The 26,513-nt window shown below is 45.9% G+C and overlaps 1 protein-coding gene and 1 pseudogene across 1 annotated transcript; one reads left to right on the top strand and one right to left on the bottom strand.

Annotated features, from left to right (window-relative positions):
* Nucleotides 1-353: 353 nt before the first annotated feature.
* On the bottom strand, nucleotides 354-18,414 carry ZNF550 (zinc finger protein 550). Its single transcript, XM_068529336.1, has 4 exons — nucleotides 18,196-18,414; nucleotides 11,149-11,275; nucleotides 9,980-10,075; nucleotides 354-2,550 (listed from the first exon to the last, which is right to left on the bottom strand). The coding sequence occupies exons 1-4, from the start codon at nucleotides 18,220-18,222 to the stop codon at nucleotides 1,559-1,561; spliced, it is 1,242 nt and encodes a 413-aa protein (XP_068385437.1). The 5' UTR covers nucleotides 18,223-18,414; the 3' UTR covers nucleotides 354-1,558.
* LOC137753551 (atlastin-2 pseudogene) lies at nucleotides 12,536-17,514 on the top strand (annotated as a pseudogene).
* Nucleotides 18,415-26,513: the final 8,099 nt, after the last annotated feature.

A 26,513-nucleotide genomic window follows, 5' to 3' on the forward strand; every position in this document is an offset into this window, starting at 1 on the left:
AATGAGGAGCCTGCACACCACAACGAAGAGTAGCCCCTGCTCACCGCAACCAGAGAAAAGCCCGCACACAGCAATGAAGACCCAACATGGCCAAAGATAAAATAAATAAAAAATTAAAATAAAAAAAGAACCTATTGAAGACTGAAAATGCAGCCAGTTAATAGACTCAAGTAATTACCTGTCTGCCATTAAACAAATACAACGTATTTTCACTGAGGTTTGTTGAATTTTAGAGTGAATTTCCCTAAATATCCTAAATGTTTCTATTCTGCAAACTGTGTGCATATACTAATAAACGTACTTCTTTTTAAACTAAAAAAAAAAAAAAGAAGAAGAAGAAGAGTGAGAGATAGTATCAGGCATTTAAAACCAGATGAACAGGAGTTTACCTATAAAAAAAAATTCAACGTCTTTAGGGGTGCACACTTTAATGTGGCGATCCCTATGTGGACCATTCTCTCCTTAGATATAAAATACAAGTATTGTGTGATGTTATTTTCGGTATTCTAATTTCTTACAAGTTCAAGTAGCTCATGACTCAAGCCCTCATATTTCTCACAAAGAATTATGCCAATGGCTAAAGATGTTCAGAACAAAGCCTTCCAACAAATGTTGGTGGAGCTGCCCTCAACATCCAACTTTCCTGACACAAGACAGTGGTGAACACATAAAAACAAAGGGCTGGGGTCCTTTTCTCCCTCAAACATTGCCCCACCAAAAAACAGAACTGATGAAAAACTGCAACAGGCTTGGCAAGAAAGTCTGAAAGAGTTTCCGAAAGCATTTGTTTTTTCCGTTTATAGCCTTTGTCTCTATCCCCTCCACCTCTTTGTTATTTTCTTTTTTCTTTATTGGCCGCACCGTGGGGCTTGCGGGATCTTAGTTCCCCGACCAGGGATCAAAGCCAGGTCCTCCTGCAGTGAAAGCGCAGAGTCCTAACCACTGGGACTCCGCAGGGAATTCCCTTGTTAGTTTTCTTTTTAACATAATGCTGAGATGGCTTAAGTGCAAACCAAGGGGGAGCCCTGTGGCTGAAGGTTGTTATAAGCGCACAACGACCCCTGAGTCTGTCTCCTCTGTGCTTCCTCACAGGGAAAGCTCAAGCTCCGTCAAGTTCCAATATGACTCTATGTGACTAGTGGTGACCTGTCACAGGAGGTTTTCTCACGGCAATAATTACGTGGTTCCTCTTCATTACACATTCTCAGGTGGCGAGGACGAGTCTTTTCTTTCGGCGGAGGAGCATCCTTCTGGTTATATTCAGAACGTCTTTTCCCGGTATGTTCTCTGATGTTGACAGAGGTGGACGGACCCACGGGTGGCATGGCTTCTCGCGCTGAGTTTCTCCACAGAATGAATCCTCTGAACGATGAGCAGGGGCCGAAGTCTTCTGACATTTCCACTGCATTCACAAGGCGTCTTCTCCCACGTGACCACTTGTGCATTTGAAAAGCAGACAAAAAACCTTCCCAGAATTCTCTGCACTCAAAGGGTTCTTCCCTCCAGCGTGGATCCCCTCATGAAAGACAAAAGAGGAGCAGCGGTGAAGGCCTTTTTCTCAAGTATGAACCCGCTGGTGCTGCAGGAGGTGTGACCTGCGTTTGAAGGCCTTCCCACACTCGGCGCACTTATACGGCGTCTCCCCGGTGTGGATGACAGAGTGCTGGATGAGGTACGTGCTCCGGTGAAAGGCCTTCCCACACTGGGCACACTCGTAGGGCTTCTCCCCCGTGTGAATCCGCTGGTGCTGCAGGAGTTCTGAGCTGCACCTGAAGGCCTTCCCACACTCTGTGCAATCGTAGGGCTTCTCTCCAGTGTGGATGATGTAGTGCTGGATGAGGTGTGCTCTGTTGCTAAATGATTTCTCACATTCTTTGCATTCGAAGGGTTTTTCTCCAGTGTGGGTCCTATTGTGGCGAATAAAAGTAGAGCGGTGGGTGAAGGCCTTTCGACACTGGCCGCACTCATAGGGCTTCTCCCTGGTGTGGATCGGCTGGTGTTGCAGGAGGTACGACCTGCGTTTGAAGGCCTTCCCGCACTCGGCACACTTGTATGGCGTCTCCCCGGTGTGGATGACGTAGTGCCGGGTCAGGGTTGAGCTCTGGCTGAAGGCTTTCCCACACGCGTTGCATTCATAGGGCTTCATTCCAGTGTGAATCCGCTGATGTCGAACAAGGTACCACTTCCTGTTAAAACACTTCCCGCACTGCTTGCACTTGTAGAGGTTATGAATCAGGGGGCCTTTTCCTGGTCCCTGTGGGTCACGCTCACAGAGAATATCTCCCTCAGAGACTATCTCCTGGAACGCCCTGGAGTGCACACCATCATCCGCCTCCAAACCATCATCTTCAAGGCTCGTTTTCCCAGGATGGGTCGCCTTGTGGGCGTCTGTCTCTGGCCTCAGCTGACCTTTCTGCACTTCCAAAAGCCCTTCCGGATCCCTGGCTTGCCTCGACCTGCAGTCCCTTGAAGATCCCAGAGTCAGGCTTCCCTGGAGCAAGGCTCCTTCAGACAAAACCGGCTCTCTGGTCTGACGTTTTGCTCTGTCACCTGAAAAGAATCCAATACACAAAGGGGGACTTTCGGTGATGCAACACAGAAGAAACAGAAGCAACACTTCAGTGAACAAATGAGGATGAAAGCAGCACCTCTGATATCTGCTATGTTTTTACGTCAATGTATCCTAGATTTCCAGTTACTTTTTATGACCCTTGTACCCTGACACCGTTAAAGGGAAAATCTGGACAGCAGGCCGGACCAGGAGACAGAGGATCTGGAGTAGGGGAGGGAGGACAGTTTCAATAATACTGTCTGGAGAGCATCTGCCTCAAGGATTGATGTCTTGGTTCTGTGAGAGTGTAGGGAAGTGGCACCTAGCAAGACTGGGAAGAAAAAGGTCATCTTCCCTGGGAGGTGTCCCATGAGCTGGGTCCTAATGCAGACGTCAGAGTTGCCAGAAAGAAAGAAGGATGGGCAGGGGACACGGGTTCGAGCCCTGGTCTGGGAAGATCCCACATGCCGTGGAGCAACTGGGCCCGTGAGCCACAACTACTGAGCCTGCGCGTCTGGAGCCTGTGCTCCGCAACAAGAGAGGCCGCGATAGTGAGAGGCCCGCGCACCGCGATGAAGAGTGGCCCCCACTTGCCACAACTAGAGAAAGTCCTCGCACAGAAACGAAGACCCAACACAGCCAAAAATTAATTAATTAATTAATTAATTAATTAAAAAAAAAAAGAAAGAAGGATGGGGTACTGGGTTGAAACGGAAGGAATAAGCGTGGGTAGATTCAACCTTGGAGAGTGCTTAAGAGTTATAAGAAGAAAAGGTACTATTACTCAGCCATAAAAAAGAAGGAAATCATGTCATTTGCAGCAACCTGGATGGACCTGGAGATTATCATACTAAGTGAAGTGAGTCAGAGAAAGACAAATATCATAGGATATCACTTATATGTGGAATCTAAAAAAAATGATACAAATGAACGTATTTACAAAACAGAAACAGACTCACAGACATAGAAAACAAACTTACGGTTACTAAAGGGGAAAGGCTGGGGGGAGGGAAAGATAAATTAGGAGTTTGGGATTAGCAGATACACACTACTATATATAAAGTAAACAACAGGGACCTACTGTATAGCACAGGGAACTATACTCAACATAACCTATAAGGGAAAAGGATCTGAAAATGAATGGATATACGTATATATATAACTGAATCACTTTACTATACACCTGAAACACAACATTGTAAATCAACTATATTTCAATTAAAAAAGAAAAAAGTGCCTAGAAAATGGCCTGGGATGTAATAAGTGCTATATAAGTGGTTGATAAATAAAACACTGAAAATACTGTTTAAATTAAAAAAAAAAAAAAAAGAGGGACTTCCTTGGCGGTCCAGTGGTTAGGACTCCATGCTTCCACTGCAGGGGGCCTGGGTTTGATCCCTGGTCAGGGAACTAAGATCCCACAAGCCACACAGCGCAGCAAAAAAAGAGAGTTACAAGAAGAAAATGGCACCAGAAGCCTGGTGAAGGCAAGCCTGAAGGGGCGGTTACAGTAAGAAGAGAATAAAAATCTCAGAAGAAAAGGGGTAGTGGGACACACCAAGTCAAACGGTATGAAAGACGAGTTTCTGCCCTGTTGAGAAGCATTAGAGTGGTGTTAGCAGGGAGAGCTCTGGAGCCACAATGCCTCAGTTTGAGGCGCGGCTTGTGGGATCTTAGTTCCCTGACGAGGGGTCAAACCTGTGCCCCCTGCAGTGGAGGGGCACAGCCCTAACCACTAGACCATCAGGGAAGCCCCTCCTTTCTTCTTTTTTTTTCTTTAAATTTATGTATTTTATTTATTTATTTTTGCTTGCGTTGGGTCTTCTTTGCTGCACGCGGGCTTTCTCTAGTTGCGGTGAGCGGGGGCTACTCTTCGTTGTGGTGTGCAGGCTTCTCATTGCCGTGGCTTCTCTTGTTGCGGAGCACGGGCTCTAGGTGTGCGGGCTTCAGTAGTTGTGGCACGCAGGCTCTAGAGCGCAGGCTCAGTAGTTGCTCCGCGGCATGTGGGATCTTCCCGGACCAGGGCTCGAACCCGTGTCTCCTGCATTGGCAGGCAGATTCTTAACCACTGAGCCACCAGGGAAACCTCCTCCTTTCTTCTTTAAGTCATAATTTCCTCACCTAAGAGACTAGAGGACTCTCAGTTTCTCCGGGTGTCATGAGGGTTAAATAAGAAAATGCCTGTAAAGCTCTCAGTACAGTTCTTGACGCATGCGAGTATGTGTGGTGGTTAATTTTATATGTCAACTTGGCTTGGCTACGGTGCTGAGCTGTTTGGTCAAACACCATTCTGGATGTTGCTGTGAGGTACTTTTTAGATATGACTGACACTGGAATCATCAAACTTTGAGAAAGGCAGGTTACCCTTCTTAATGTGGGTGGGCCTCATCCGATCAATCAATGGCCTTGGGACTTCCCTGGTGGTGCAGGGGTTAAGAATCCACCTGCCAATGCAGGGAATACAGGTTCGAGCCCTGGTCTGGGAGGATCCCACATGCTGCAGTGCAACTAAGCCCGTGCGCCACAACGACTGAGCCTGCGTTCTAGAGCCCGCGAGCCACAAATACTGAAGTCCGTGTGCCGCAACTACTGAGCCCACATGGTGCAGCTACTGAAGCCCGCGTGCCTAGAGCCTGTGCTCCGCAACAAGAGAAGCCACCACAATGAGAAGCCCACGCACCGCAATGAAGAGTAGCCCCCGCTCACCGCAACTAAAGAAAGCCCGCATGGAGCAACAAAGACCCAACGCAGCCAGAAAAATAAATAAATAAATAAACTTAAAAAAAAAAAAATCAATGTCCTTAAGAGAAAAGACTGAGATGCCCTGGGAGGGAAGGGATTCTGCCTCCAGACTCAGGACTGCAAGCATCTACTCTTCCAGCTTAATGGCCTGCCCTGAAGATTTTGAAATCGCTTAGCCCTCATAATCACACGAAGCCTAATCAATAGAATAAAACTCTGATTTGGGCTTCCCTGGTGGCGCAGTGGTTGAGAGTCTGCCTGCCGGTGCAGGGTACACGGGTTTGAGCCCTGGTCTGGGAGGATCCCACATGCCGCGGAGCAACTAGGCTCGTGAGCCACAATTGCTGAGCCTGCGCGTCTGGAGCCTGTGCTCTGCAACGGGAGAGGCCGCGATGGTGAGAGGCCCGCGCACCGCGATGAGGAGTGGCCTCCACTTGCCGCAACTGGAGAGAGCCCTGGCACAGAAACGAAGACCCAGCACAGCCATTAAAAAAAAAAAAAAAAAAAAAAAAGTCCATTAGCATTAAAAAAAAAAAAAACAACTCTGATTTATCTCCTTTTGGCTCTGATTCTCTGAAGAAGTCTAATGTTATTATTCTCATTGTTGTACTGGGCAATTAGGATGACAGCAATGCCATCAGCAAGAACAAGCCATCTTATTCTACAGGCCAAAGAGAGTGGTCTCAGTAGAAACCAACCCTGCGGACACCCAGCCTCTAGAACTGAGACAATAAATTTCTGTTGTTTGAGGCACCCCCTCACCCAAAAGAAAAAGAACAATAAAACCTATCCACGGTGATAGAGTGTAAACAGTGGGTACCACTGTAGGACAAGCTATTGACAAGGATGGGGCACCAGGAACCTGCCACAGAACTGGAAATAGTCTAAATTTTGGGTGAGGTGGAGGATACCTCAGTTTATACATATGTAAAAAGTAAAGCTGATTTCCCACTCCTGGGCATATATCCAGACAAAACTCTAATTTGAAAAGCTACATGCACCCCTATGTTCACAGCAGCACTATTTACAATAGCCAAGACATGGAAACAACCTAAATGTCCATTGACAGAGGAATGGATAAAGAAGATGTGGTACATACATACAATGGACTATTACTCAACCATGAAAAAGAATGAAATAATGCCATTTGCAGCAACATGGATGGATCTTGAGATTGTCATACTAAGCGAAGTAACTCAGAGAAAGACAAATACCATATGAGATCACTTATATGTGTAATCTAAAAAAAATGACACAATGGCACAAATGAACTTACCTACAAAACAGAAACAGACTCACAGGTATAGAGAGCAGACTTGTGGTTGCCAAGGGGGTTGGTGGGGAGGGATGGATTGGGAGTTTGGGATTAGCAGATGCAAACAATTACATATAGGATGGATAAAAAACAAGGTCCCACTGTATAGCACAGGGAACTATATTCAATATCCTGTGATAAACCATAATGGAAAAGAATATGAAAAGAATGTATACATATGTATAACTGAATCACTTTGCTGTACAGCAGAAATTAACACAACATTCTAAATCAACTATACTGCAATACAATTTTTTTAAAAATTGAAAAAAGAAAAAGTGAAACTGAACTTGAAGGATTTATATGTATCACTGTATACTTCCCATATAAAAAAATTAAGTAGATTTTAAAAACAGAAGGTATGGAAGTCAAATATATAGAGTCAATCCTTGAATAACACGGGTCTAAAACCCATAGGTCCACTTATACACGATTTCAGCCCTTTGTATCTGTGGGTTCTGCATCCATGGGATCAACCAACCATGGATCAAAATACTACATAATCTGCAGTTGACTGAATCTGCAGATGTGGAACCGTGCATATGGAGGGGGACGGCCCACCATAAGGGACCTCAGCATCCACGGATGTTGGCATCTACGGGAGCACTGGAACTCATCCCCCACATACACCACAGGACAACTGTCCATCATTTCCAAAATGAGACAACTCTTTCAAGAGTTGTGGGCTTCCCTGGTGGCGCAGTGGTTAAGAATCCGCCTGCCAATGCAGGGGACACGGGCTTGATCCCTGGTCTGGGAAGCCTGTGCTCTAGAGCCCGTGAGCTGCAACTACTGAGCCCACGTGCCGCAACTACTGAAGCCCGTGAGCCTAGAGCCCGTGCTCCACGAGAGAAGCCACCGCAATGAGAAGCCCGTGCACTGCAACGAAGAGTAGTCCCCGCTCGCCACAACTAGAGAAAGCTCACGTGTAGCAATGAAGACCCAACAGATCCAAAAATAAATAAATAAAATAAATAAATTTATTAAAAAAAAAAAAATGGGGCTTCCCTGGTGGTGCAGTGGTTGGGAATCTGCCTGCTAATGCGGGGGACACGGGTTCGAGCCCTGGTCTGGGAAGATCCCACATGCTGCGGAGCAGCTAGGCCCGTGAGCCACAACTACTGAGCCTGCGTGTCTGGAGCCTGTGCTCTGCAGCGAGAGAGGCCGCGATAGTGAGAGGCCCGCGCACCGTGATGAAGAGTGGCCCCCACTTGCCACAACTGGAGAGAGCCCTCGCACAGAAACGAAGACCCAACACAGCCAAAAAAAAATAAATAATAGATAAATAATAAATAAATTTAAAAAAAAAAAAAATGATGAGAGGGACTTCCATGGTGGCACAGTGATTAAGAATCCGCCTGCCAATGCAGAGGACACGGGTTCGATCCCTGGTCACGGAAGATCCCACATGCCGCGGAGCAACTCAGCCCGTGTGCCACAACTACTGAGCCTGCGCTCTAGAGCCCACGAGCCCACGTGCTGCAACTACTGAAGCCCGTGCACCTAGAGCCCGTGCTCTGCCACCACAAATGAGAAGCCCACGCACCACAACGAAGAGTAGTCCCCGCTCTCTGTAACTAGAGAAAGCCTGTGCACAGCAACGAAGACCCAATGCAGCCAAAAATAAATGAAATAAATAAATTTATTATAAAAAAAAAAGACGACGAGAGCTTGAACTAGGGTGCTGGTGATGGACTCAGGACACACGGATAATCTCAAACGGGCAGGCCTGGGGATGGACAGATGTTGGTTTGATGGAGAAAGACGCTGGCTGAGGTGTTGCTAATCTTCCAATCTGCTTAGATGGCAGGACGTTCTCAGAACGGGGCACAGGGCAGGAGTGGGCAGGATCCTGGGGGTCTTCTAAGGCATGACAAGCTTGAGGGGTCTCTGAGACACGAAAGTGGAGATCTGGGAATAAAGAAATGGGGGGCGGGGTGGTGTGTGGAACAGAGCATCGCTGGTGGGGCTGGCCAAAGACACTTACAAGCGGGCTGAGAAGCCTGAAGGACCGACAGAGAGGAGAGACCGTGACTCACTGTGGATTATTCAAGCTACAGTCAGCAGCACAGATGTGGGGCTGAAAACCCCAGACATCCATTTGGTGTTCTTAAGGGCAAGAGGGGCAGGAAGGTACAGTGCAAGGGGCTGCTTCTGAGTGTCCTGTGGACAAACAGGAGGATGGATAAATGGATGGAGAAGGTGGGAAAGAGTTCCATAGAGAGTATAGCGTAGATCATAACTTCAAGGGGAAGAAAGGCCCCTTTTCCTCTGAGTCTAGAAGTCCAGGAAAAATGCGTGATACCACCACTCACTATGATTAATACAATTACATGGATACGGTGAGAACTGACCTTAGTCGACCCTCTCTATAGACCAGGCACTGTACTAAGCAGTTTGCTGCATTATCTCATTATACCTTCAAACAACCCACTCACATACAAACTAGCCTCGCTCTGACTTCCTGAGAGCAGGGTGAGTAGAGTAGACAGAGGTCATACAAACCAAGTCCACTGGCTTTTCTCCTTGGGCCCAGAACAAAACCACACTCTCCAGTCCTGAGCACCCAGCTGCGGCCAAATGCCTAGTTCTTGCCTGTGGGATACAGGGGAGTAAAGTATGTGTGCATCTGGGTGTGACCTGTCCCCTATCCCTTGCCGTTTCCCCTCCACCAGCTGGATTATGCTGGACCAACCTTAGAGCTATACGTTGACGTCAGAAGGTGCCTGGTCTCTAGATGCAACTAGAGATTATCATACTAAATGAAGTAAGTCAGAAAGAGAAAGACAAATACCATATGATGTCACTTACATGTGGTATCTAAAATATGACACAAATGAACCTACCTATGAAACAGAAACAGACTCACAGACATAGAGAACAGACTTGTGTTTGTCAAGGAGGAGGGTGGGTGGGGAGGGAAGGAGTGGGAGTTTCGGATTAGCAGATGCGAACTATTATATATAGGATGAATAAACAACAAGGTCCTACTGTATAGCACAGGGAACTATATTCAATATCCTGTGATAAACCATAATGGAAAAGGATATAAAAAAAGAATTATATATGTGTATAACTGAGTCATTTTGCTGTACAGCAGAAATTAGCACAAATTGTAAGTCAACTGTACTTCAATAAAAAAAAAAGAGAAAATTAAAAATTAAAAAAAAAAAAAAAAGAAGAAGAAGGTGCCTGGGTCTCTAAATAATGGTTTGGTCCCAAGCTGGCCAGCTGATGCACACTATACTTTGATGTGAGAGAAACCACCAGACCCCACAAAGGGGGTTTCACACAGCAGCTCAGAGGCACTGGTCCCCATGCATTCTCAAGGTTGCTGTGAACCCACCTGCCCAGCAGCTATTGGCTCCTACCTGGGCACGTGCTACGTGGGAGGCCTCTTGTTCCCGTCCACAGCTCCTGCCCATGCTCCAGCAAGCGGATCAACTCCGGTTTGGGAACTGGATGCCCTGTGGATGGAGAAAGAAACAGGATGCGGGTGTTTTGATGAGAAGAATGAAACCCTTCCATCCTACCTGGGACTTCATGACAGGAACAAGACCATGAATGTAGCAGCTCCCAAAGTAAAGAAAATGTTGATTTGTGACTGGGAATCCAACGGCACAAACACCACTCCTGGGCTACAACTGCTGTAGAGGGTGGTGCTGTCTGTCTACACAACACCACTTCCCTTGAACTTCATCAGTGGAAGCCAGCCCCACGCAGGGGCATGCCACTTTCACACACAGCCACGGGACCCTGGGAATACTCCAATAAAAAACAAAAAAAACAAAAAAACCCCACAACGCTGAAGTCAAAATAATGGCATTAAGGTCCTAGCAAGTTCATGTAGAAGACTCAGGGCTGTGAGCTAGAGGCTGGCCCCTCTGTTGAACAGAAAAATTAGCCACAAAGGGGGCCATGGAATACTCACTCACATTGATCTGAGACTTTCTCTTGACAACAATCAGCGTGCCAGACAGAGAAGGTAAAAGGACTGGCTTTTGCAGGGTGTCCACCTGTGGCATTCCATGACATTCCTGTGCACCTTCTAAATGATCTCCTGCCCAGGGGAGGATCACGGCCCAGGCCTCAGAAAGCATGTGATGATGACATAGACACCAGGGGCCTTTGAACCAAGATTGTGCAGTTTAGGAAGATCCCTGGGTGGCACTGATGACAAGTGCCATGTAGGGGTCTCCCTGACTCACCCACTTGTCTGAGAACAGCCCTGCTAACTGGGCTGTGGGGACATCTGACCCCACCAGGCTGGGCCAGTCAGCTTCCCTCCAGTGGAATCTGCAACAAGGACCTCAAACTGAGGCCCGAGGGTGCTGGGCACTGGGATGAGGGCTGGTGTTCAGAAGGACATTGTTTCTATCCCACCGATCACTGCTACAGACACAGGAAGACCAGGCAGGAGGAGAAGCGACCAGAAAAATGCAGGGCCTGTGGGGAGGAGGAAAGGTGACTCCTGTGACCTTGATCAGCCCGGAAACAAGGAGGTTGGGGTCCCCCACAGGTGTGAGAGCTGAGCACTTACCCAGTGAGACCAGGAGCCCACAGATCTCCAGCATCACCTCTTGGTACAGGGTCCTCTGATCCAGATCAAGCTGTCCCCACTCCTCCCGGGTAAAGGTCACGGCCACATCCTTGAAGGTCACCAATACCTGGAGAGTCAAACACAGGTAGTGGTGTTGGGCTTGTGCACTTGGATAGGATCAACCCTGTCACTCTGTTGCTGGTGAAGATGCAGAGAGACCCAGGCCTGAACCACCGAGGCCTGCTGATCGCCGAGTTCTGTGTTGGGCTCAAGGGGGAGGTGGAAGCAGCCTCTGGATATAACGCAACTGTGGCTGAGAGAAAAGCCTCCCGTGAAGGAAGCCACTGGAGATGACACAGACAATGGTGTTCCATAAGGACTGGGGGCAGATGGTGCGTGCTCTGGGAAAAATGATCATGATGATAATTCCAACAATGGTAACAGCAAAGTGACAGGTGCTGAGCCTCCCTGGTCCTCACGGTGCACCTGCCCCAGGCTGAGGGCTTCACACGCTGTGGTAAAGTGACTAAGGATCCCTCGCTCTGGAGCCAGATTCTGGGGTTTGAATGAATACTCTTAAATCTGACACTCGGGACTTCCCTGGTGGCACAGTGGTTAAGAATCCGCCTGCCAATGGAGAGGACACGGGTTCGAGCCCTGGTCAGGGAAGATCCCACATGCCACGGAGCAACTAAGCCCGAGTGCCACAACTACTGAGCCTGTGCTCTAGAGCCCGTGAGCCACAATTACTGAGCCCGCATGCCACAACTACTGAAGCCCGTGTGCTCTAGGGCCCATGCTCCACAACAAAGAGAAGCCACAGCAATGAGAAGCCCACGCACCGCAATGACGAGTAGCTCCTGCTCGCCAGAACTAGAGAAAGCCCACACGCAGCAACGAAGACCCAACACAGCCAAAAATAAATAAATAAATTTATATATATATAGGAAATCTGACACTTGCTGGCAGTGTGATCATGGGGAGGACGACATCCCATCATTTCTCCAAGCATCAATTTCCACATCAATACAACAATCATTTCCACTATGCCAATTCTTAGAACTAAAGAGAAAATGTTCCCCCACCAGATGCTGTGGAGTGCCTGGCCCAGTTAAGTGTTCAGTGTATTTTGTGACTTTCACTAATCCACAGCCCACAAGGTAAATGCCATCATCACCTCCATGTCACACCCAGAGGCCTGAGGCCCAGGCAGCTCTAGAAAATCAACCACAACCTCAAATTTAAGGAAAAGAAGTGGGGGAATTCCCTGGTGGTTCAGTGGTTAGGACTCCACGCTTTCACTACTGAGGCCTCAGACTCAATAGCTGGTCAGGGAACTAAGATCCTACAAGCCATGTTGCGTGGCAAAAAAAAAAAAAAAAAAAAAATGTGGGGGGGGGGCGAGGCAGTGCGGAGGCAGCAGCTGCACGAGGGGCTGTGGCGCCGGCGGCGAACCAGGGACCCAAACACCCGGGTTAACCACGCCTCGTCCACGACCCTCCTAGGTGAGAATTATGAAGATGACGACCTAGTAAACTCTGATGAGGTTATGAAGAAACCATGTCCAGTACAGATTTTTCTTGCACATGAAGAAGACCGTAATTTTGAGCTTGATGAAGAAGCTTTGGAGCAGATATTGCTACAGGAGCACATATGAGATCTTCACATAGTAGTGAAGCTGGAGCTTTTTGTAAAGGGAAATCATTTCTACTGGACTTCATGCTTAGATATATGTATAACAAGGATTCTCAGAGTTGGATTGGTGGAAACAATGAACCACTGACTGGCCTTACATGGCGAGTTGGTTGCGAAAGAGAAACAACAGGCATATGTCTGGAATGAACAAAAGTGGCTGTGCTGTTAATGGATACCCAGGGTGCCAGTCAACTATCAGAGATTGTGCAACAGTGTTTGCTCTGAGCACTATGACTAGCTCTCTATATAATTTGTCTCAAAATATTCAAGAAGATGATCTTCAACACTTGCAATTATTTATAGAATATGGCAGACTTGCAATGAAAGAAATCTACCAGAAACCATTTCAGACGTTAATGCTTTTGATTCGAAACTGGAGTTATCCTTATGAACATTCATATGGTTTGGAAGGTGGAAACCAATTCCTTGAAAAGAGATTTCAGGTAAAACAAAATCAACCTGAAGAGCTACAGAATGTAAGGAAGCACATTCACAATTGTTTCTCAAATCTTGGTTGCTTCCTTTTGCCACATCCTAGTCTTAAAGTTGCAACTAATCCTAGTTTTGATGGGAGATTGAAAGATATTGATGAAGAGTTTAAACGAGAGCTTTGAAATCTGGTTCCAGTGCTACTTGCCCCAGAAAATTTGGTAGCAAAAGAGATAAGTGGATCTAAAGTCACTTGTAGAGATCTGGTAGAATACTTTAAGGCTTACATTAAAATTTATGTAAAAAGTCCATGGTTCAGGCAACAGCTGAAGTTAATAATTTTGCTGCAGTAGCAGGAGCAAGAGAGAAAGTATGGAGCAGGTAGGCGGTGGGGACAAGTCTTACATTGCACCTTCAGATCTGGAAGAGAAAACACCTGGATCTCAAGGAACTGGCGATTAAACAGTTCCGTTCAGTAAAAAAAATGGGTGGAGATGAATTCTACCATTGTTATCTGGACCAGCTTGAGGCTGAAATAGAAGAAACCTATGCAAATTTTATAAAGCACAATGATGGCAAAAATATCTTCTATGCTGCTCGTACCCCTGCCACACTGTTTGCAGTCATGTTTGCTATGTATATAATCTCAGGACTGACTGGCTTCGTTGGCCTAAACTCTATAGCCGTCTGTGTAACCTTGTCATGGGGTTAGCACTGACGTCTCTTTGTACTTGGGCATATGTTACATACTCTGGGGAGTTCAGAGAAATTGGAACAATGATTGATCAGATTGCTGAAACACTATGGGAACAGGTATTGAAGCCCCTGGGTGATAATTTGACAGAGGAAAACATAAGGCAGTCTGTAACAAACTCTATCAAAGCAGGCCTGACTGACCAGGTGTCTCATCATGCCAGATTAAAGACAGACCGACTGACAGTTCATCCCCACATGGACTCCACTCTTTCTTTTTTTCATGCTTGCTGTACAATGAGAACTCAAATAAAAATAAACCAAAGTTTACAATCAATCACAGATGGCTGCCACAGAGTGTGAAATTGTTTGTTGGTTTTAACCATGCTATTTATGGCTCCTAAGACATGAAGACTGGCTGAGGAGCATTAGTTTTCATGCACACTTGTGCCATGTTTAATTCTTTTTTTCCCCTTTTTACTTAATCTAATGTTAGTGAAATCTGTCTTATGTAAAGGATATTTCAGGGAAATATTTTAAGAAATCTATTTAGAGTCTCTTTAACACAGTGTCGCATTGAAATTTTAATTTTTAGAGAAGTTATGAATCACTGTATCAAGAATCAGCTTGGAATGACAATGAAGCCTTTATCGAGCCACGACATTAAAAGTACATATTGCGGGCTTCCCTGGTGGCGCAATATGGTGGTTGAGAATCTGCCTGCCAATGCAGGGGACGCGGGTTCGAGCCCTGGTCTGGGAAGATCCCACATGCCGCAGAGCAACTCGGCCCGTGAGCCACAATTACTGAGCCTGCGCGTCTGGAGCCTGTGCTCGGCAACGAGAGGCCGCGATAGTGAGAGGCCCGCGCACCGCGATGAAGAGTGGCCCGCGCACCGCGATGAAGAGTGGCCCCCGCTTGCCACAACTAGAGAAAGCCCTCGCACAGAAACGAAGACCCAACACAGCCATACATACATACATACATACATACATAAAAAGAATGTAAGCATTAAAAAAAAAAAAAGTACATATTGCTTTACTGCCTTCAATACCAGTATTACATAAATGCATGTATCAGAAACTTCACAGAAATTACATGACAACTCTTGTAGCTAAGAAAATGACTCTGAGGTGTACATTTGTCTTGCCTTTTTAAATTTATAAACCTGTCCTAAAAGGAGATGCATATCTGGGAAACTGAACTGTCTTTATGCAGTTTAGCCTTCATGTACATAAAATATGCCATTAATTTTATTGGGGGAGAAATTCCAACCAAAAATGTTGCCTACAACTATGAGTTAAGAGTGTCTATACAGTGTGCAGCTTTTATTTTCTAAAATCACAGATAGGGCATGTATATGAATTATAAATATATAAACACGATTTTGTATTAAAAGTTTTGTAGTTTATGACAAAATCTGGTTCTGTGGTAGGCTAATGAGTACAGTCTCTGTGAAGGAATGTTTGTGGCTCATGTCAGTGTGTGAATGCAGAGACAATTTGAAGTTTTTGATATATTTGTGATATTTATCTTCTTGAGTACTGCAATCTCACCCCCCCACCCCCCCAAGGGAATTCAGTGGGAATGTTTATCGTGACTTTGTCCTCTGTAGCATTTTAAAGCTCTTTCCTGTAATTTATTTTTAGTACATAATTAAAATTTTGTTGTATATAAAAAAAAGGAACAGAAGTGGGAATTGAATATCCAGTCAGCAAAAGATGGCACAGAGTTGCCAGAAGATGGGCAGGTGGGAGCCAGGGGTACCTTAGCTAGAATTAAAACAGCCAGGAGGGCTTCCCTGGTGGCGCAGTGGTTGAGAATCTGCCTGCTAATGCAGGGGACACGGGTTCGAGCCCTGGTCTGGGAGGATCCCACATGCCGCGGAGCAACTAGGCTCGTGAGCCACAACTACTGAGCCTGCGCGTCTGGAGCCTGTGCTCCGCAACAAGAGAGGCCACGATAGTGAGAGGCCTGCGCACCGCGATGAAGAGTGGCCCCCGCTTGCCGCAGCTAGAGGAAGCCCTCGCACAGAAACGAAGACCCAACACAGCCAAATAAATAAATAAATAAATAAATAAATAAATAAATAAATAATAATTAAAGGTGCTAATAATTAAAAAAAAAAAAAAGAAACTACACCTCTGCTTCATTTACTAGGTGATTATTAAGAAACTAGATAAAGCTGGGTATGCCATTTATTAAGCTATTAAAAAAAAAAAACTGTTTAAAAAAAAAACAGCCAGGAAAAGACTGTCCTAAGAGGTGACAGTGATGCACAGGAAGAGTGGGGAGTGGCAGCCCTACAGAGATCTGGGAACAGGGCCCCAGACAAAGGAAAATGCAAGGGGAAAAGCTGCAAATTGGGCAGGAATTTTGCAAGTTCAGGACCTCCTGGCTGAGTGCGGTGAGTAAGAGAAGAGGGAAGAGGAAGAAGCATGGAGGAAGTCATGGGGCAGATCCAGTACAGGCCTGTGGGCCACAGTGCAGGAGGTTGTACTTATTATAAGTGTGATGGGAGCACCTGAGTGGGAGACCCATTCATTCATTTAACCATTTATTGAGTACCCTTTACAAGCCCAGGCTGTTCTAGGTCTTGGCAGAGAGCAGCAACAGGCACTCATGGCTAGGGCTGGAAAGAGATGCTAAACAAGCAACGATATAAATGAGCAAGACAACGTCAGAGGGACCCAAAGATTCCAAAGTCAAGAAAATAGAGTTTCCCTGGTGGTGCAGTGGTTACGAATCCGCCTGCCAATGCAGGGGACAGGGGTTTGAGCCCTGGTCCGGGAGGATCCCACGTGCTGCGGAGCAACTAAGCCTGTGCGCCACAACTACTGAGCCTGTGAGCCACAACTACTGAAGCCCGCGCACCTACAGCCCGTGCTCCACAACAAGAGAAGCCACCGCAATGAGAAGCCCGCACAACCCAAGGAAGAGTAGCCTCCGCTGGCCGCAACTAGAGAGAGCCTGCATGCAGCAACGAAGACCCAACACAGTCAAAAATAAAATAAATACATTTTAAAAATAAAAAATAAAGAAAATAGAGCGAGAAGACAAGAGGTCACAGTCTGCTTTTGACAGGGCACCACGGAAAGCCTCTTTCAGGACAGCACACTGGAGTGAGTCTGAAATAAAGTGAGGAAGGAGCCAAGTGAATGGGAATTTAACAAATAAGACAAGGCCTGACAGCAATCAGGACTATGATGAGGGTACTCAGGGCCATGGCTATGGAGTTACCCAGGACCTCTTGTGTTTTTGTGTCCAAAGGGACACCACACTCCTGCACACTATCGCCACTTACCATATGTAACTGAACCTCAAACAGGAAAACAGATTCAGTGGGAAGCCAGTTCCACTGGCTGTAAACTGGAAGACAAATTCCTTGGCCTTCTGGGTGCCCTGCCTGTCCAGACACCTTTTCTGTCCTAGTAGGGCTGCAATCCCCAAGCTGCTGCAGGCTACTCCTGCCTCTTCCCCACCCCAGCCCTTATCTTTGTAGAGGTTACACAGCTGGGAAGCCCAAGGGTCAGCTTCCCCCAGGGATGAGCCTCTAAGATCAACAAAGGCTCAGGAGGCACCTCCGTGGAAAGAGAGCCAGAGTGACGCTCCCTGTACCGTGCTGGACTCGGGGGGATACACGTCACCTTTGTGGTTTTTCTAGTTCTCTCAACCCAGTTGGAGGAACTTTAGCATAAAAGCCAAGGACAGGGACTTCCCTGGAGGTCCAGTGGTTAAGACTCCGCGCTCCCAATGCAGGGGGCACGGCTTCCATCCCTGGTCGGGGAACTAGGATCCCGCATGCCTCACCACGCAGCCAAGAAAAACAAAACAAAACATAACCAAGAACAGCAGGGAAAGCTGCTCAAGGTCCTAGCCTCGGGAAGGGGCGGGGCCGCAACACACAGAAAGGTCTCCGGACTGTGCGGCCTGCGCTCCTCCCTGCGGGTCCTTCCGCGCCAGCGGTATGGGGTCAGGGGGATTCGAGAAGCCACATCTCTCCCTACCACACAGCGTCCCACTGACTGACAGAAATGGGAGCCTCCGCGTGAAGCCCCTAACCTGGATTCCCACCCGGAGCACAAGCGACCCCATCCCGAGGCTCCGACAAACAATGCCCTGGGGAGGACAAGGTGACGACTCACAGGACACCACCATCCTGCACAGCAGCGCGCCTCGGCCACGTGGGTGGGGCCCGAGCGGGCGTGGCCTGGCGCACCGTCCACTCACCTGCGCCGGGGTCACCAGTGCCGCCATCGCACCGCGGGGAGCGTAGGGCCACGTGAGGGCGCCGGAGACCGGCTGGTCCAGCGGGCTTAGCTGACCCTCCCCCAGGTCGTACAAAGGCGCAGGTGGGCCCTCCTGGCTGTCCTCCCCGCTCCGTCCCGACGACCTGGGTAGAAGTCACCTAAGATAGAGACACAACCGCCCCATCACGAACAAACGGCCTCCCTGGCGACACAGGAAGTCCCGCCGCTGACAACGCGAGCCAATAATGCCCCGTTTTCTGTGACGTCATCAGATCGGCGCTCACGGCCATCCCGCGGAGCATAGCCTTCAGGGTAATGTAGTTCTTGTCCTGCATCCGCCGGGGAGAGGGAGTCTTTGCTCCTTGGAGCCAATGTCCCAGAGGCGGGATACTGGAGCTGGCAAAGGGCCTACAGAGGCTCCAACGAAGGAGGCGAGGCATTGGATGTTTCTAAAGGGGACACACCCGGTTTCCCTGTTGTGTTTCCTGTATCTTGTCATTTAAGATGCTCCTAACTGAGCAAGTGGACATACCGTATGGTAAATTTTTTAAACTTCGTATTCTGCTGCCTCACCATCCCCACAGTCTGTGAGCACCCCGCCCAGGTGACTGAGTACACCAGAGTGATGAGGCTGTGGCCCCTGACACAAGCTCCCCTTGTCCTCCCTTGTGACCTAGTGACATTACAAGGCACCAATGAAATTCCCTCATGACATCTGCTTGTGTACTCCCCGCCCCCCGCCGCCCGACCTTGTCTTGGGGGCCTCTCTCTCTCTCTCTGGGCTCTCCTCCTGCTTGGTTGAGCCTGCTCCGAGGATATCATGATATCACTCAGATACAAAGTACCTACAGTCATAGATGTGAACTAATAAACTTTATCTTGCTACTGTTCAAATACATGCAGACTGAAGTTTCACAGTTCTGTGCGTTTCAGCGTGTTTGCTCAGGGTCTAGAGAGAACAGACTTCACACATGGCCATTACTAGGATGTTGCGGAAGAAAAGGTTGGGTGTCCCTTAAACAGGTGGACAATAGAAAAACTTTGCTTTCTCTAAATGTTTAAATAAATTCATGAAGTTTGGAACATATACAGAAGATTTATTTTACAAAAAGTGAAAGCGCTTTAACATAAATTATAAATTTAAGTTTATGTTATTATCCAAATATCTTCATATTTATTCTGTCCCTTCTATTTTTTGAAAACATAATCCCTTTAAGGGGAGACATTATATTGTAGACTCCATTCAGCCAGCAGGAACCCAAAGAAAAACCTTGATGCACACACTGCAGTGTCACTGTCACAAAATGCCTGCTTTCAATAGTTGGCAACCAAAAAATATTATCTTATTACTCTCCAACTTCCTATAGATCAGAACTTTAGAGATAATTTTGTAGGCTTCAGTGTATGCATTCAAGGTGAGACAGGCTGTGACCTGGGACCTGGGACCCTTTGCTGCAGTGCTTGCACCTGGACGAACATCTCCTCAAGCAACAGATACAAAGAAACTATAAGGGATTAAAAATAACTGTGTACATGTGCTTTAGGGCAAATTATGAACAGCAAGATACAAAAGACCAAAAACCCAACTGCCACTTCTGAGGTGTCGGAAGCAAAAGCAGGGTACTGTGCATGAGCCCTGCACAAAGCACCACCAAGGGCGTGGGCAGACCACCTAAGCATACCTCCGTTCCAACCTATGATTCTGCCCCTACCCTCATCCCATTTAAGGGACCAGCTCACCCCCACATCAGGGAGCAAGCAAGGGAAACTGTTACTTGCTTTTTTGCTCCCTAGTGCTGCAGCATGAGACTCAGTAAAGCCTTGCCTGAATTTCTTGTCTGGCCTCTGATCAATTTTGATTAAGGAGGCCAAGAACCCTGGTCAGTAACAAAGGGATAAGAAAGAAAAGATTTCAGCCAGGATCATGACAGGGGAAATGGATGACAGCTGTAAGGAGGCCCATAAGGAAGTAGATGATGTGGCATTCTGCCTGTTTCCCACACAAAATAATTCATTCCTGCATGGGTACATCTCAGTGTTTGTGTTGAAACCCCAGCAAGCCCAGCTAATACACACACACACACACACACACACACACACACACATATATATAAATAACACATTTATTTATTTTATTTATTTATTTATTTTTGGCTGTGTTGGGTCTCCTTTGCTGCACGCGGGCTTTCTCTAGTTGTGGTGAGCAGGGGCTACTCAGTTGCGGTGCGCGGGCTTCTCGTTGCAGTGGTTTCTCTTGTTGCGGAGCATGGACTTTAGGCGCACGGGCTTCAGTAGTTGCAGCACGCGGGCTCAGTAGTTGTGGCTCGCAGGATCTAGAGCGCAGTCTCAGTAGTTGTGGTGCACAGGCTTAGCTGCTCTGCAGCATGTGGGATCTTCCCGGACCAGGGCTCGAACCCGTGTTCCCTGCATTGGCAGGCGGATTCTTAACCACAGCACCACGAGGGAAGCGCCCAGCTATATTAAAAAAAAATTTTTTTTTTTTGATGTGGACCATTTTTTAAAGTCTTTTATTGAATTTGTTACAATGTTTCTTTGTTTCTGTTTTTGTTTTTTTGGCCACACCCCAGGACATGTGGAATCTTAGTTCCCTGAGCAGAGATCAAACCCATGTCCCCTGTAGTGGAAGCTCCGATGCTTAACCACTGGACCGCCAGGGAAGTCCCTCAGTTTGTTACAATGCTGCTTCTCTTTTATGTTTTGCATTTTTTGGCCCAGAGGCATGTGGGATCTTAGTTCCCTGTCCAAGGATCGAACCCGAACCCCCTGCATTGGAAGGCAAAGTCTTAACCACTGGACAGCCATGGAAGTCCCTAGCCCAGCTATTTTTCCATTTATTTATTATTCTAAAAATCCATTTATTTATTTTTGGTGGCGTTGGGGCTTTGTTGCTGAGCACGGGCTTTCTCTAGTTGTGGCGAGCAGGGGCTTCTCTGATTGTGGAGCACGGGCTCTAGGCGCGCAGGCTTCAGTAGTTGTGGCTAGCGGGCTCTAGAGCATGGGCTCAGCAGTCGTGGCACACTGGCTTAGTTGCTCCGAGGCATGTGAGATCTTCCCGGACCAGGGCTCGAACCCGTGTCCCCTGCATTGGCAGGTGGATTCTTAACCACTGCGCCACCAGGGAAGTCCCTATTTTTTCCATAAAATATTTCTAACTCAATTTCCTGAAATAGATACTGCTATGGTGTCAACGTTTGTGTCTCCCTCAATTCATATGTTCAAACCTAATGCCTAACGTGATGGTATTAGGAAATGAGGCACTTTGGGAAGTGGTTAGCTCATGAGGGCTCTACTCTCATGAATGGAATTAGCGTCCTTATAAAAGAAGCCCCAGAAATTTCCCATCGCCTCCTGTCATGGGAGGATATAGCAAGAAGGAAGGCTGTCTGTGGACTAGGAAATGGGCTTTCACCAGACACTGTATCTGCCTGCACCTTGAGTTTGGACTTCCAGCTTCCAGAACTGTGGGAAATAAATCTGTTGTTTATAAGCCACCCAGTCTATGGTGCTTTCTTATAGCAGTTTCGAATGGACTGAGACAAATACGGTTAATTTTAAAATATGAGACATCGGAAAAGAAGAGCAACTTAACTAAATGCTATTTCCTACTAGGACACTGGCTGCCACAATCACAGTCTGAGCATGTGTGCGAAAGGGGCATCTTATCCCCGAGAGATAAACATTTGTTATTGTTTGAGGAGGATGATAATGCTCCAAATAATTATCCTGAAAATTGCTGGCGTGAACAGATCTAGCTCTTTCCTCCCTTTTCTGTACAAAATGTATTTTGAGGTAGCCAAATAGAAAATTATGGAAAAGTTTTCTTTATACAGGATTTCTAGCTAAGAAATGCAGAAATAGCAATAGAAGTAGGTACAAATGTTTCAACAGCTTATAAAATAATCAACTACCCAGCAATCATCAGCGCATGAAGAGAATGGATAAAAGATGCATGGCAAAATGGCACCTGTATAGAAACACTCATAACATTGGAACCCAGTCGCAAAAGAGAGACACCCAGACATCAGAACAGGCTTATGTGATGCAGTCACAATTTCTCAGCACTGTGTGTCGAGTATTACGACCAAAGGCTGAATCTGGATTTCAAACTTGTTTGGATGACAGGACTGTTCACTGAAATTGGGGGGAAAATTCTGTTATTCATGATGAGCTCAAGGTGGTTTGAGATATTCAAGAGTAGAACCTGGAAAAGGAGATGGGAGAACATTTACAACAGACTCATTTGGGACTTCCCTGGTGGTCCAGTGGTTAAGAATCCGCCTTCCAATGCAGGGGACGTGGGTTCGATCCCTGGTTGGGGAACTAAAATCCCACATGCCGCGGGGCAACTAAGCCAACGTGCCACAACTGGAGAGCCGCGTGCTACAACGAAAGATCCCGTGTGCCACAACTAAGACCCGACGCAGCCAAAAAATTTTAAAAAAAGAAAAGAAAAAAAGAAAGAACAGACTCAGGATATGAGTTAGGGCTGGACAGGGACAATTACTGGCTGACTGAGCAGTGTGAAGAAGGACTAAGAGGGGAGAGGCCACAACATGGCAGGGAAGCCAATCCACTCATTTTATGGCTCCAGCTTCCTTCCTTTATAGTCAGATGTGAGAGAGACAAGGCCAAATATCATATTGGTATTTCTAGGGCACAAAGGCAAGGGAGACACAGTGCAAGGAAAAGCCTCTGATAGTCTGATGGACAAAGGGGGGGGGATGAATAAAATGAACGAAGAATGTGGGAAAGGGTGGGATGCGGAGTATAGTAGAGAGAGTAATTTCAAGGGGAAGAATTATTCCTTTTCTCCTGAGTTGGGAAGACAATCTACAAGAAAACGTACATCACTATTATTCATTATGATTCATATTATTACACGGATAATACAAATAACTTATTTTTGTTGATCCACTTCCTATGAGGAAGGCACTGTTCTATGCACTTCTGTGCATTATCTTATTACATCCTCAAGCAACCCAAAGCCACAGAAATGATTATCATTCTATTTGTCAAGAGCAAAATGAGAACTTTTAAAGAGTAGCTATAGCACAGGGAACTATATTCAATATCCTGTAATAACCTATAATGGGAAAGAATCCAAAGATATATGTATATATGAATCAGTTTGCTGTACATCTGAAACTAATACAACATTGTAAATTAACTATACTTCAATTTAAAAAAAAGAGTAGTAGACTGATGCACAGAATATTTCAGATCCAGTTAATTAGGTTAATTAGAAAACGACTCCAGCAAGGTGAGCTTCACCTTCTCAGCATCCCATGGGATTGTAAACCAAGCTCATTTTCTTATCTCCTCAGGAACACAGCAAACCACACGTCCCAGTCCTGACACCCAGGTGTGGCCTCCTGTCAATGGAATGTGAGTGGAAGGGATGTTTGTGTGCAAGAGGTTATGACTTCTGCCCTCCTCTCTCATTTCTCCTATGCAAACAGGATGATGCCAGAGCAAACTTAAAGCCAGATGGTGACAGGAGAAGGCACCTGGGTCCCTGAACAACTGTGCTCCCCAGAGCTCCATTCTGACCCACACTGGACCTTGATGTGAGCAAGAAACAACCAGGACCCCAACGAGGCCACACTGAGGAGCTTCCCACAGACATCCAGAGGCAGGAGTTCCCTTGCAGTCTGAAGCCAGCTGTGGCACACATCCAGTCAGCTCATGGTTGTCCTTGTGTACACATACTTTGGTCTCCTTTTCAGGAACATGGTTTGCATCTTCATCTGCAAGTTTTAGGCATCTCTTCCTGTGGGCCTTGCCCTAAATGGTTCTATTTTGGCTTTTCCTCACAGCCTCCCCATGAAGCAGGTGACTTACACGCATCATTTTCCATAGGATGAAATCAAGTCTCAGGGAGATAAATGTACTTGCTGAAAGGCAGGGATCTGATGAGCAGCTGAACAAAGTTGTACACCAGGTTGGCTGCATCTGGTGTCTGTAATGTATAACCACAAAGCTATGCAGCACTGCTCCAGAATGGGCCAAGTCGTGGCACAATGGTGATCTCTATTTAAAAAGACAGAAATATCATCAACCAAAGAAAATAAATTGATTATTTGAAGCTTAATCAAAAATAAAACTTTGCTGTTCAAGAGACAGTTAAGAAAGTGAAAACTCAAGTCACAACCTGGGGAAATATATTTGCAAGAAATTTACGTGATAAATGACTGATTCTCAATTTGTAAATAGTCCTTATACCAATAATAAAAAAATAACACAATTTAAAGTATTTGCAAAAGTTTTGAAGGTATACATCACCAAAGAAGTATAAATGGTAAAGAAGAAAATGAAAATATGCTCCTTGTCATTAATCACCATTGTAAACACAATTTAAAGCCATGGTGAGGTACTACTACACACTCATTTGAATGACTAGAATTCAAGAACAGATAATACCGAATTGATAAAGATGTGAAACAGTTACCACTCTCATATATTTCTTGAGGGAATAGAAATTGGGTGACTTCCCTGGCGGTCCAGTGGTTAAGACTCCACGCTTCCAGTGCAGGGGGCGAGGGTTCAATCCCTGGTCCGGGAACCTAGATCCGACATGCCGTGCGGCCAATAATAATAATAATAATAATAGGGCTGCCCTGATGGCGCAGTGGTTGAGAATCCGCCTGCCAATGCAGGGGACACAGTTTTGAGCCCTGGTCCGGGAAGATCCCACATGCCGTGGAGCAACTAAGCCCATGTGCCACAACTACTGAGCCAGCGCTCTAGAGCCTGCGAGCCACAACTGCTGAGCCCGTGTGCCACAACTACTGAAGCCCGCATGCCTAGAGCCTGTGCTCCGCAACAAGAGAAGCCACCGCAATGAGAAGCCCAGGCACCGCAACAAAGAGTAGCCCCCTCTCACTGCAACTAGAGAAAACCCGTGCGCAGCAACGAAGACCCAATGCAGCCCCCCAAAAAATAAATAAATAAAATAATAATAATAAATAGAAATCGGTAATTAACCTTAGAAAATACAGTTGTACTCTTTTGAGATGGTATACATATACATATCATATGATATACACAGTAATTTCACTTGCAGGTATATCCTTAAGAAAAATTAAATCATATAACTCAGAAACACTTCTGTGGAAATAGTCACAAAAATAGCAGATTTATTCATAAAATCCAAAAAAACAATATAATATTTGTGATTTTACTTTTATTTTTCCCCCATCATGTGTTAAAATATCTAAACTAATCCCAAGATAGAGTGGCTCATGCTACATCTCAAGTCCCCATGCTGGAACCTACCTCAATTTCTATTTTTTGTAAGTATCTGGCTCTGTCAGAAGTGGAAACCTAAGGCCACCCAATCAGAATACGCCTGCTCAGCTTTAGTTTTTCACACCCTAGCTCCCAAACTTCCCTGTACCCCATATAAGAAAAGTTAACCCAGCTATGACCAATCAGCAACTGCCTTGTATGAATTCCTTGTCCTCAAGGACAGGAATTTTATCTAAGTAATCTTAAGTAATCTGTGCATTCTGAATAGCTCTTTGGAGCTCCTTCCTGTTTGCTACACTGGATGATTCCCAGTTTGTGAATCAGTACATAAAAGCCAAATGGATTCCAAAATTAATGTCTCTGAAATTTTCCCTTAACACATATGTCAAGACTTTTTTCCTTTTTTTTAAAAGATAGATTTCTATGGTCCAAATATCATAAATTCAATTTTATATTCTACTCTTGAATTTTTAATTTCTTTGCTTTCTTTCTTCTTGTTTTTGGCAGGTATAGCAATGCTACTTAGAGCTATCTGACATGTTCCCTGATTGATATACTGGTTTATGTAGTGCATATATCAATAGAAAGTACCTTTTGCACGAAGGGACACAGGTTTAAAGTAAATGTATAATACTAAACACTACTGCAAAATAATTTTAATAGATACCCAATGCTAGTTTATGATATTTACTAATATCTTCAGTGTTACCAACATTTAGTTACTAACGTCAGACTTACTGAGTCTCATCAATCTGATTGGGTTCATTTGCATTTGCATTTTCCTGATGGAAAATACGGTTCTTTTATTTTTAGAAAATTTAGTTTCTTTCTGGTAATTCTAATGTCAAGTGGCATACAAGAATTTTGCCTTCACGGGTGTTAAATATTTCTCTCATTAATTTGTAGTATTTATTGAATTTACTTATTATTTATATATTAACGCTTAAAAAGTATAGGTGGCTCAATATCTTATGTGTTTTCTTCTTATTTCAATTTTTATGATTTTTTTAAAATAAAAGAAACCTGCTA

The sequence above is a fragment of the Eschrichtius robustus genome, chromosome 19, assembly GCF_028021215.1.
Source record: "Eschrichtius robustus isolate mEscRob2 chromosome 19, mEscRob2.pri, whole genome shotgun sequence".
Lineage (NCBI taxonomy): Eukaryota > Metazoa > Chordata > Mammalia > Artiodactyla > Eschrichtiidae > Eschrichtius > Eschrichtius robustus.

Excerpts from the sequence above, each read along its gene's own strand:
- ZNF550 (XM_068529336.1), bottom strand. The coding sequence starts at position 18,222 with ATGGCGGCACTGGTGACCCCGGCGCAG. Across the intron at positions 10,076-11,148 it reads TGGGCTCCTGGTCTCACTGG|GGCATCCAGTTCCCAAACCG; the intron begins GTAAGTGCTCAG and ends CTCCATCCACAG. Across the intron at positions 2,551-9,979 it reads CCCACGTAGCACGTGCCCAG|GTGACAGAGCAAAACGTCAG; the intron begins GTAGGAGCCAAT and ends GATTCTTTTCAG.